Raw genomic sequence first — 12,774 nt, forward strand, 5'->3', positions numbered from 1 at the left:
CACGCAGCATGGCAGGGATCGGTGACATAACATGTAGCAGTTTCCCTTCACAGAAGCGTCTGCAGCAGGTGGGTGGAGGAGGAGGCAGCAGAACCAGGCCTTTGGAGCACTGTGTCATCTCCTGGTCCTGATGCTTTGAATCTCCCTCTCTGTCTGTCTGTCTGTCTGTCTGTCACACACACACACACACACACACAGAAGCTGGTCAAGTGCTGTGCAACTGGGATTGCACCTGTCGTCCACAGGAGGGCGCCTAGCTGGGAAGTCCAGTACATTCCATATTAAAGTTGTTGCAAGTGCATTTTTTGTGTAAAAGACAGACAGACAGACACACACACACACACACACACACACACACACACACACACTGTAAGGTCTGAAGTGCAAAATTTGAATTACATTCCTTTGTATCTCTCCCTCTCTCTCTCTCTCTCTCTCTCTCTCTCTCTCTCTCTCTCTGTCAACACACACACACACACACACACACACACTGTAAGGTCTGAAGTGCAAAATTTGAATTACATTCCTTTGTATCTCTCCCTCTCTGTCTCTCTCTCTCTCTGTCTCTCTCTCTGTCAACACACACACACACACACACACACACACACACACACACACACACACACACACACACACACACACACACACCAAAGCACACAGACAGAAGCTGGTCACAACTGCTGTGCAACTGGGATTGAACCAGGGGGGCTCCCTCTGCTGGCTCAATGCGGTACAAAGTGTCTGAAGGAGTTATACCGGCGAAAATAACATCTTTCAATTGCATGTTTGGTCCACAGGAGGGCGCCTAGCTGGGAAGTCCAGTACATTGCATATTAAAGTTGTTGCAAGTGCATTTTTTGTGTAAAAGACAGACACACACACACACACACACACACACACACACACACACACACACACTGTAAGGTCTGAAGTGCAAAATTTGAATTACATTCCTTTGTATCTCTCCCTCTCTCTCTCTCTCTCTCTCTCTCTCTGTCTCTCTCTCTCTCTCTCTCTCTCTCTCTGTCAACACACACACACACACACACACACACACACACACACACACACACTGTAAGGTCTGAAGTGCAAAATTTGAATTACATTCCTTTGTATCTCTCCCTCTCTGTCTCTCTCTCTCTCTGTCTCTCTCTCTCTCTGTCAACACACACACACACACACACACACACACACACACACACACACACACACACACACACACACACACACACACACACACCAAAGCACACAGACAGAAGCTGGTCACAACTGCTGTGCAACTGGGATTGAACCAGGGGGGCTCCCTCTGCTGGCTCAATGCGGTACAAAGTGTCTGAAGGAGTTATACCGGCGAAAATAACATCTTTCAATTGCATGTTTGGTCCACAGGATGGCGCCTAGCTGGGAAGTCCAGTACATTGCATATTAAAAGTTGTTGCAAGTGCACTCACATGTATTTTTTGTGTAAAAGAGACACACACACACACACACACACACACACACACACACACACACAAGCTGGTCAGCTGCTTTGCAACTCAATGCGGTACAAATCGACTTGTGTGCCTCTTTTTCTCTTTGGGTTTTCTGTGTGTTTTTTTAAATTTTTAAATCCACAGCAAGTGTCTCTCTCTCTCTCTCTCTGTCTGTCTCTCTGTCACACACACACACACACACACGCACACACACACGCTCAATGGAGTATAAAATAAAGACCGGGGCAGTTCTCTCACTGGAGTCTCTTAGAGTGGAGGCTGCCCTTGCTAGCAAGAAGTTCTGTGTGTTTCTCTTCTCTGAGTCTTTACTGAAGAAGTGTTTTATAACATTTTCCTTAACAACTGACATGTGTTTTTTGTGTAAAAGAGAGAGAGACACACACACACACACACACACACACACACACACACACACACACACACACTCACACTCAGCGGCTCAGAGATGAGGGAAAAACAACAGAAATCAGGATAGATTTTAATGTCAGGAGATGCCCTGTGATGCTGGGGCCATTGTGTAAGATTGGAATGTGTACCAGTGGCTGGTGGGTGGTCCTTGAAGGTCCCGGGAGGAGGCGGCGAGGAGGCAGCGGGTGGCTGGGCTTGAGCTGTGGATCAGGGACGTCATTAATTCTGCCTGGTGCTGCGTGTGCCCTGTGCAGCTTGGATGTCTGCCGCTGACGCTCTGTGGTTCCTGTTCCTGTCATAAAAGGCCCTGTACAAGGGGAGAAGAAATGCATCATTGGTTACCAAAATAAAACAGTGTCTTTCTGCCTGTGTCATTCTGTTTGGTTTCTTTGAGCGTTTGTTTCTTAAATACACAGCAAGTGTCACTCTCTCTCTCTCTCTGTCTGTCTGTCTGTCACACACACACACACACACACACACACACACACACACACACACACACACACACACACACACACACACACACACACCAAAGCACACACACACTGTGTATCATCACTGATTTCTATAATCCACATAATCCAGATTCGATTTGGTGCAATTTTTACTCAGAAAGTGAGAGATCTTATAATTCTGATCATTTATCAGTACTGACACTAAACTTTATCAGAGATGTGACCATCACAGCACATGCCGTTGTGTCAAAGTAACTGAGAATAAAAAAATAAAAACATAAAAACATAAAGGAGATTTTCCTGGCATGGATTTTATAGCAGATAACCTTAAAAATATTCTGCAATTATACCTAATTTGAAAAAGTTTACATTTCTTCAGTATTAAACAGCAGAAATTAAGCTTTCTTATCCGACGTCATTTAAGTACAAAGGAAAGAAAAGACAGCGGCCGCCAGCGCTGTAAACAACGGTAGACTGATGGGTAATAAGCAAATGAGTAATGCAGAAAACACATGTTTGAGATGGGAAACTTTTCTTGAAGTTTCTCTCACAGTTCACGCACAGCGAGCTGTGCGTGAACTGTGGGTTTTATCGTGTTGGAAGCAAAACAGCAAAAGTAAGAAGGAATTAAGGATGATATTAGCCCCCACGCCGACTAAGCTAATTCTGATGCGTCGGTCCGCTCTGTTTACGTCTTCGTGTGGAATGCGTTTCCTGCTCTCATTTGCTGGTTGTTGTTGAAATAGTTTTGTGAGCTTTAACCTGAGATTCTGGCGTTTCTGGTAAAACACATTTATATTCATTCAATTCAGGATTTAATGAATCGATATCGCTTCATTCAAGCTACTCACCCGTCTCTATCCACCTCCACTTCCAGCTCGACCACGGACAGAGGTCCCGCCCCTCACTATCTCTGATTGGTTTAGACCACGAAGGGGAATGACGTGTGTCTGTTGTTGAACACATGGACGTCTGTCGCTTGGCGAGCGATCGGGTGGTTTAGCGAGTGTCAGCCTCTTAAGTTTAAGACAAGCCCGGCTGCTTTTTAAGCGACGCGGCGCTAGCTACCCAGCTAGCTCAGTACACAGGAACTACTTCCGGTAGTTATACAAAATAAAAGCGTCCCCCATTATAATCCGCTATAATGCCATACTTCCGCTGCGCGCGCCGTTGATATATACCTTGGCTTTACATTAATTGTGAGAAAACAAAACAAACAAATAACTCACCGTTGAGTCGATTGTGAGGTAGTGTAAAGACGAATGAATCGGCTGGGTTATTGCACGCTGTCAACTGGTCTGTAGTGTAGGATTTGTCGATATCTGACAAGTAGGCCAACCACAGGGACACAGCGGCCGCCTCCATTACTCCCGACATACCACTAGAGTGAGCCAGCACACCACAAATGAAGTTTTCTTGTTCTCCATTCATTTCAATGGGAAAAAACTTGCATTAAAATATTCATATTTAAAAAACTATAGAAGTAATAAACACCAAAAGTCATAGCAACTCATTCCAGCTCCAGCCGCACACAATGATATATCATATGTGAACCTTGTCTCAAAACTGTGGGGCGAGTTAAGGTCCAAAATAAACACCAAAAGTCATAGCAATTAGATGGAGTCATTGCTTTGGCAATGACTCCATCTAATGGTTAAATTTCTGAACTGCAGGCTCAGTAAGTAAGTAAGTAAGTAAGTAAGTAAACTTTATTTATTAAGCGCTTTTCACAGACAGACATTCACAAAGCAGCAGTGATGAGACGCAGGTCTTGCGTCCATGACTGCCCTCGCGAGTTAAAGACAGCTGCAGTGTTTGTGTTTTCTAACTCAGGTGTCTCAGCTGAAGAACTGCGGGGTGATTTTAAGAAATCCCCTGTCAATTGGTTATGAGCAAAAATTGTTTCTATAAAATAAAAATTAAAAAAACACAAAAAAAAACCCCAGTTTCAACCGTAACGTGAAGTACACATTTTATTATTTTTTTCCTTTTAGTGAAAGGAAACAGCCGTCGCCGGTATGCTAGTGCGCACGCTCCACCCCCTCCTACGCCTCTTTCCCCCCCTTCTTTTTGCTTTGTAAATAAACAGAAATGTGACTTTTGCTTCATAAACAGTTTGACAAACAAGTGGTGCCTGCAGGGTGTATATTCATGGTATAACCGGCATAAACACAGCCTCACTTCGTGTGTGATTGTGCAGGAAATACAACTGTGCGCTCAGCTTCGAAAAAGGACCGCATCTATCCATTTATCCTCATCTCACCTCTATGTATGTGCTCTCTTTGAGCGCAGGTGCGGCTCTTTGCTGTGACACATCTCTAATGTAGTCTAGACGCTCCGGCGCCAGGGGTCATCGGGTGACACACACACACACAAACAACAAGTAACACAACATGGACCATGAACTCTGCGTGACTCAACTATACCAAGACAGTTCACCTATTACGAGCCTTTAAAGTAAGCTTATTGCTAAATAGTCTTGATATTTAATCAACAGGTAAGGTAACACCTGATTCTGTTCACATGGACGGAGTTTTTTCAGTGCTAAATAGTCTGCACATCCCGGCTCTTATTATTTATTTTGCTGCGTTATTTTGCAAAATTATCTAATCTAAAAATAAACTACATAAATGAGTGCGATGCAATATTTTGCTCTTGGTGTTTTCAGTCCTTTATGTCCATCTTATGTGTCATTTTTTTCTGTTATCAATCAACCAACCGATCATTCGATTAAAGGCCTGTCAACGGGCTTCGTAAAGGTTCTTTTAAGGTCACCAGAAAGCTACATAAAGACTGCACCTGCACCAAAGTTCTTTTTTTTTTTTCTCTCTATCTCCGAACATTGTTGCATTTTAAAACCATCTTCAGTGAGCTATAAATATGAGGCGCTCCAAACACACTCTCAGTTTTACTTCTGCCAAAAAATGACCACAATGCCGAGACGACTGGAGGTCCAGAACTCGATCCTCACTGGTGGGGACAGCTTTAACATGTGGCACGACTACATGAATCTGAGCCAAGTGTTCGAGAAACTGTGCAGCAACCGTGAGGTTGATAACCGAGACACCGAGCGTCCAAAGAAGGGACAAGCGCCCCCTTGGAGTAAGGTCCACACTTCCACTCGGGGGAAGAAATCCTCCAAAAACTCATCACAGTCCAGTCCGACCAGCAGCGCGTCGGACACCAGCAGCAGCGCCTCATCCTCGGACTACTGCCGCTTATGCAAGCAGAACGGGGAGACTCCGAGGGTGTACCTATCTCACAAGCTCAAATCAGACGACGGGAAAGTTTTCTGCCCCGTCCTCCGGAACTACACTTGCCCGATCTGCGAAGCCACCGGTGACAGCGCTCACACACGCAAGTACTGCCCGCAGATGAAGTGCGAGGCTGCTGGGAGGATGCAGACCGTAGGCAAGTTCTGGTAGCTGCTGAAAACTGAAGCTGCGAGAAACTGTACATATTTACCGAACTGTTTGGGGTATGTGTTCGTGTTGGCAGAGACCGTTTCAGTTCCAAAGACTGTTTCAAGTTTGACTGTCAAACACTCCGCTGCAGTCTGCAGCAAGGAGCCCTCATCCATCACATCTGTGGAGCCCCGAGCCGGGGTGAGCGCTCTCAAACCTCGGTAAAAATTAAACTCTTTAAAGTCCTCGAGTGTTTATTGTTGTTGTTGTTATTGTTGTTGTTGTTGTTGTTTAATATGATACAATTTCGGGGGTACTTCATAGGTCACAAGTGAAACACTAAAGTGGCTAACCTTTCTGTGGAATTAAATAGATTTCTAAAAATGTGCCCATAGTGTCAGTGCGCGAGTCTTTTAGTTAAAATGCAAATGCTATATTATCCCTCATGTCAGACAGATTATTCGACAAAAACGTCAGTATTTTGTCTTTTTTTTTTTTTTTTTGGTATTATAGAAAATTTTTAACTCACATGCAACTCTTCCACTTGAAGTTACAGATGTACCTGAACTCACCAGAGAACATGCGTCATAAAAAAATAATTAAATTAAATTAAAAGTAACACTTCAAGGCAAAAGTGAAACGATTATGTGAAGTGAGAAATTGAATTAAGGTTCAATAGTTTTAGTTTCAAAATAGAGGGGCTGGGGAAATACAGTATACAAGGTCAAAACAGAGTTTGTACAAGTTTGTACAAAGACAGCTGCAGTGTTTGTGTTTTCTAACTCAGGTGTCTCAGCTGAAGAACTGCGGGGTGATTTTAAGAAATCCCCTGTCAATTGGTTATGAGCAAAAATTGTTTCTATAAAATAAAAATTAAAAAAACACAAAAAAACCCCCCAGTTTCAACCGTAACGTGAAGTACACATTTTATTATTTTTTTCCTTTTAGTGAAAGGAAACAGCCGTCGCCGGTATGCTAGTGCGCACGCTCCACCCCCTCCTACGCCTCTTTTCCCCCCTTCTTTTTGCTTTGTAAATAAACAGAAATGTGACTTTTGCTTCATAAACAGTTTGACAAACAAGTGGTGCCTGCAGGGTGTATATTCATGGTATAACCGGCATAAACACAGCCTCACTTCGTGTGTGATTGTGCAGGAAATACAACTGTGCGCTCAGCTTCGAAAAAGGACCGCATCTATCCATTTATCCTCATACCTCACCTCTATGTATGTGCTCTCTTTGAGCGCAGGTGCGGCTCTTTGCTGTGACACATCTCTAATGTAGTCTAGACGCTCCGGCGCCAGGGGTCATCGGGTGACACACACACACACAAACAACAAGTAACACAACATGGACCATGAACTCTGCGTGACTCAACTATACCAAGACAGTTCACCTATTACGAGCCTTTAAAGTAAGCTTATTGCTAAATAGTCTTGATATTTAATCAACAGGTAAGGTAACACCTGATTCTGTTCACATGGACGGAGTTTTTTCAGTGCTAAATAGTCTGCACATCCCGGCTCTTATTATTTATTTTGCTGCGTTATTTTGCAAAATTATCTAATCTAAAAATAAACTACATAAATGAGTGCGATGCAATATTTTGCTCTTGGTGTTTTCAGTCCTTTATGTCCATCTTATGTGTCATTTTTTTCTGTTATCAATCAACCAACCGATCATTCGATTAAAGGCCTGTCAACGGGCTTCGTAAAGGTTCTTTTAAGGTCACCAGAAAGCTACATAAAGACTGCACCTGCACCTGCACCTGCACCAAAGTTCTTTTTTTTTTTTCTCTCTATCTCCGAACATTGTTGCATTTTAAAACCATCTTCAGTGAGCTATAAATAGGTCACAAGTGAAACACTAAAGTGGCTAACCTTTCTGTGGAATTAAATAGATTTCTAAAAATGTGCCCATAGTGTCAGTACAGGATTGTGAACATCGCAACGCAAAGTTTTTGATTTCTCTCAAAACATATATTTCTTTTCATGCTGAACAGATAATATCTTTAATTTGAGTCAAAGTGATTTGCACTTGAACACGCCCACCAGAAATAGACCGGGACCCATTTTTATTCTGCATGGCTGCTGGAAACATCATGTCACATCTTTGATTAATTTCATCTGAAAATAAACGTAAGTAAAGCCAAGTGTGTTACAAAAGCTTTTATAATTTGTATTGCCAAAATCGCAGAAAATAACCCCATTTAAGCTGGGTCGACAGCCACCCCTAATTTTTGCATGATTGTAGCTGCTAGCTATAAGCTAGCTAGCTATCCTGCGCAACGTTAGAACTGGTTACCAGAAACCGACCATCACAGTCGGGAATACAAGTTAGTATACTGGTAAAAAACGGCTTTTTGCCTAACTAGCTAGCGTTACCACGATGCATCGGTGGTGGATAAAGCTAGCTAGCATAAGTTCATAGTTCATAACATTCATAGTATAACTCCGTGCTCCGCTTCGTTTGAATTTTTCTGGTGAGCTCGCGGTTTCTAGACACAAGCTTGTGTTTGTGCGCGCACGTTTGTCTCTCTTCATATAAATATCTGTGTGTTATGTGTGTGTACACCGAGCGCAAAAGATAATTATTAATGTGCATGATTTAGAGACAGAAATAACAAGCCAGCATATAAGATCAATGACATAAGACTAATTCCTTCAATTGACTTTCAGGCGCAGCTCGGAAAAATGTGCATTTTCTGAAGAAATTTTAATTTTAACAGCAAAAAATTGACCCTATGCCAAACTTAGTCGCTAATGGCTGGTCTGTAGACTGTTTGGTATGTCATGTTACGTATTTCTTGGTTTTTCTATGTAATGTGTTTTATAGAGAAGTAACATTATTCTTTTTTTTCTGTATGCTTTCAGAACCACAGATCGCTCCATCCATTCCATGGCTGAAGCATACATTTTCATTTAATCTGAACAGGTATCATTTTGCATTTACACTGCACATCCTTTTTAAACATTTCATAATAATCTAGACTCTCCCTCATTATCCTCTCATTCACCTTGCTGATGTGTTGAGGACTTGATAAAAGAATACATGGTATGTCCATATCTGTTCTGTCTCTACATGAGATGCAGTCTCTTGATGTAAATTTGACAACTCTGCTATTAAATGCAGTGATTAATGTAGGACAGCAACGATTAATCAACTCATCAAGTTAATATCTTAGGGTTCTGTATTGTTTTCTCTTTTTTTTTTCTTGGGCTTTGTGGAACATTTATGAAAATGTTCCACCATTGATTTAATTTAATGATTATGCAATTCACAATCTGATTAGTCAAATAATTGTTCTAATAGTCTGTGACCAAACAACTATCAAAATAGTAGTTTATTATGGTCAAAGATTTATCAGGTGTGCCAGACTTCAGTTCTTCACTTGTACATTTTGTTCCATATTTTACCTCAAGATATCCCAGAAAGATGAAGCTGAGGAAGAGCTGCAGAGTACCACCATGGCACTCTTCGTCTTCAGGGACAACTCAAGCCTCCTACATCAGCCTCGAGACATCGGGATAATCATTGATGGTGTGGAAGTCCTGAATGAGTTGCCTTCTGTGGCAGCTGGAGTGGCAATGGTCTTTGGACTCTGTTATGCTCTTAATATGGAATATCCACGAGGATTCAGGTTCACCTTTGAGGCTCTTCAAAAGATTATGATGGAGCTTGACTTTAACAAGATGACCTCTAAGATTCGCAAACTTAATTGTGAACTTAACACTGCACAGTAGTGTGTTTGCATGCATGTGTGCATGTGTATGTGCACATGCATGTGCATGTGTGCTTGGTTGGCCTGCAGTGGTATTCTACATTCAAAATTTATAAGAACACCCATTTGAAAGGGAGATTTAAGTTGATTTCATTGATACATGTGTAGATTTTTTTTTTTTTTTACATTGTACAGGCACAGTGCACATATAAACATTTTTGAGTACTTGCAAATTGGTTTAAAAAGAGTTTTTATAATGGTTTTATGCCAGTTTTAGACAGGTTGCAGGTTTTATACTGGTTTTCAAAAGATTGCAGGTTTTATAAAACAAACATTTCTCTAATCATTTCTGCCGTAGCACTAAATCTGTATATTACTAATCCTCTCTATTGATTATAGTTAAAATGGTTTGGAACAATAAATAATTTTGAAACAATTGGTTGGCCAACTGTCTTGTTTTTTATAGGAAATGCAGAGCATTTTTGAACTGAAATGAAATGTAAAAAATATAGTTTGAATATATGTAAATCAATTACCTGGCTTCAACACAAACATATTAGTTCATGTTAATTTGGTTCGATGTGAATACATTAGGTTGGTTAAATTTCAATATATTAGCTTGGTTCAATAATTAAAATATGGTTCTATGTAAAAAAATCAATTTGGATCAATGCAAAATTTAAAGTTTCAGTCAAGTCTAGTAATATTGTTTATATCAACATAAAAGTATCAGGTCATATCAAGTGACTCAATTTGGATTCTATAAAGCCAAATATTTTGGATGTGACAACTGGACATCATTTTTTTTAATTTGAATAGGGTTATTTTTTTTACAGTGTAGTTTATTTCTCACAGTTTTTTAAAAATTCTCTTGCTTTATGGTTCTTAGCGCTGTTACCAGTCTTTGCATTTATCATCATTTTTTCTCTTTTTTCTTTCATGTTACACAAACATGATTACATATTGCATATGAATCAAGGTTGCGCAGAGGTGGTTGCATTTCCCAGACAATCATGCAAAATATATACATTTCTTTTTTTAAAAATGACATGGTGCGACAGGACTGTAGCACAGTAATACAGCAACATCAGAGGCAAATTCCATTCAAGTTTTGCAAGCCTAGCTTTGAACTTTATTTAAATAAACGGCAGTGACTCGTTATGACAAGGATCATTCTTAATCTCACTCAAACCATGCTGAACGGCTCTAACCCAATTAGGAACATAGGGTTGTTGTTTTTTTTGTTTTTTTTTTAAAAAGAAAAGAAAAACATAACTGAACACAACAGTATGTCAGTGCAGTGACTAATCAGGCAGTACAGTTTCAGGAACCGTTTTAACTGAGGCAGGATGGCATTTTGGTTTTTAAATGGGCATTTAAAACCTGAAATAATCCTAAAGGCTTAGACAAAAAGGTGACATTTGTTTTCGAAATTGAGGTGATGGGCATCTTAGTCGCTGTCACTCCTCTCTCCTCTCTGGAGCAGCCTCTTTCCACTGGAGGGCACGGGAACCTCATGCTTCACTGAGACCTTTGACTTGCTTTTGCTGTCCTTGTCAAGCAGCTCCAAACCGTCATTGATCTTCTTCAACATCTCGTAACGCTCACGCCCACGAACAGGGAGGAGAAAAACCTCCTTGTCGTCCCCCTCAGCACTGGAGGTACATTTGGACTTCTTTGTGGATGTGGTGTCAGGAGGTGGTGCGCTCTTTCGTTTTTTCGCCTCTTTGGTGCCGCTCTCCTTCTTCTGTTTATTGTCCTCCTGTAGCTGTAACAAAGAGGGACGAAATAACAAAAAAGAGAAACATATTTGTCAAGTAATTTTACCCCCCCCCCCAAAAGTGGCATTTAACATGATGATATTCTACTGCCTTCTGGGGGAGGGAAGGAACAGCGGTTTTTCTTTTGAGTTTATATTCAAGTTTTCTCCTTCTTGCCCCCTCTGGTGTACAATTTCTTCCTTTTTCCTGTTTAAAAAGAGTTCACATATTTTGTCATTTGACTGTAAGCAGTGCAAGGAGGAGATGCTCGCTTTTTGCATGACAGTCTGCCACTTCAGTCTTCCCTTTCTTTATAAGGCTGGAAAATACTTCAGACCCCTCCTCAGGCAGTAAGGGGCCTGAGGTGGGGTCTGAACTGTGGGTACCGGTATGAGGAGAGAAGGGGGACAGGACTGGATAGTGGCTTAAAGTTAGGATTTGGTTTGATTAGGTGAGCCGGTTTTTGGTTGTGTCTGCTTATGATTTGAAACAGGTCTGAAATGAGAGAAAGAGGAGTTTGTTCCTGGGGAATTATAAGACAGTGGTGTCCCGTTTTCCTTCTCATTAATCATATGAGAAGAATGAAGGCGTTTTAAAGATTTTTGAGTTGAGGTTTGTCCTTCTGCAGCTATCAGTTTTCTAAAGAACTCGTCCTCCTCATACTGCAGAGTGTTTAGGAAACTTGGCTCAGAGCTGCAGAAGTTCTTGACTGTCGTACATTTGTGGTTAGTCTGATGAAACACATTTTCAGTGTACTGACTGAAAGTGAACAGCGGGTCCTGACTCCACGTCTGTGGTAAAGGGTTAGGGTGTTGAAAAAAGATCAGGGAACCAGCAATCGCCGGTTCCTTGAGATGCACTCTCCACCGTGGGACAGGATGGTGGTACCCCTGCCCCAGTTCAAAAAATTGCCCATCTTGGGTTTACGCGCATCTACTGAGCTCTTCGCGACGTTTCGGCGTTCCTTCGCCTTCTTCAGGCCGAGCTCAGTGTGTCTGTGTTGTGTGCCTTGTGCCAGAACTAAACTGAAAATATTAGAGCAATATTTCAATGAAATATCCTGAAACGCGTACCTTCACTCAGAAATCGGGGCTGGGGAAACAAAAGCAGAGTCTGAAAGTTTGAGGACAAACAGTCAAATCTTTTTCTCTCTCTCTTTTTTTTTTTTTTTAAACATGTCATAAAGACGAGACCCACAAACTCAGTATGTCTACTCATTAGCTACCTTGCATTATAAATATATAAAGTTTTAAAAAGTGCTTATTAAAAGAAACTATAGTGATGTGATAACTTCCAGCAGTGTCATTCTCATTTTTGTTCTTGACCAGCATTAATACGAAATGTCAGGGAGAGCAAAACGGTCGTCCTTCACAGTCCTCCTCCAACACTGACAAGGATTGTCCACAAAAAAACCCCAAAAAAACCCCCCAAAGAACTGGTCTCCCATTAACATTCATTCAACGTGTACACAAAGATAGACGTTTTTGGAAAAGCATATTTAATACAAAAGGAGACTTCTCAAACTAAAGAG

The 12,774-nt window shown here is 41.3% G+C and overlaps 1 protein-coding gene and 1 long non-coding RNA gene across 3 annotated transcripts; both read left to right on the top strand.

The window, feature by feature from the left end:
- The first annotated feature begins 5,211 nt into the window (after positions 1–5,211).
- On the top strand, positions 5,212–6,207 carry LOC146664426 (nanos homolog 2-like). The gene has a single exon (XM_085415405.1). It carries the CDS (start codon positions 5,284–5,286, stop codon positions 5,782–5,784), a length of 501 nt encoding a protein of 166 aa, XP_085271531.1. The 5' UTR covers positions 5,212–5,283; the 3' UTR covers positions 5,785–6,207.
- Positions 6,208–7,797: 1,590 nt separating this feature from the next.
- LOC146664427 (uncharacterized) lies at positions 7,798–10,758 on the top strand. Of its 2 annotated transcripts, XR_014913107.1 has the most exons (3): positions 7,798–7,900; positions 8,636–8,696; positions 9,185–10,758. It is a non-coding gene; the product is annotated as an uncharacterized LOC146664427 (long non-coding RNA). The 2 variants fall into 2 exon arrangements; XR_014913106.1 differs by lacking the exon at positions 7,798–7,900 and having other exon boundaries at positions 7,918–8,696.
- Positions 10,759–12,774: the final 2,016 nt, after the last annotated feature.

This window comes from Rhamphochromis longiceps, linkage group LG8 (genome assembly GCF_057381845.1).
Source record: "Rhamphochromis longiceps isolate RC_006_pf linkage group LG8, R_longiceps_female_GT1.1, whole genome shotgun sequence".
NCBI lineage: Eukaryota > Metazoa > Chordata > Actinopteri > Cichliformes > Cichlidae > Rhamphochromis > Rhamphochromis longiceps.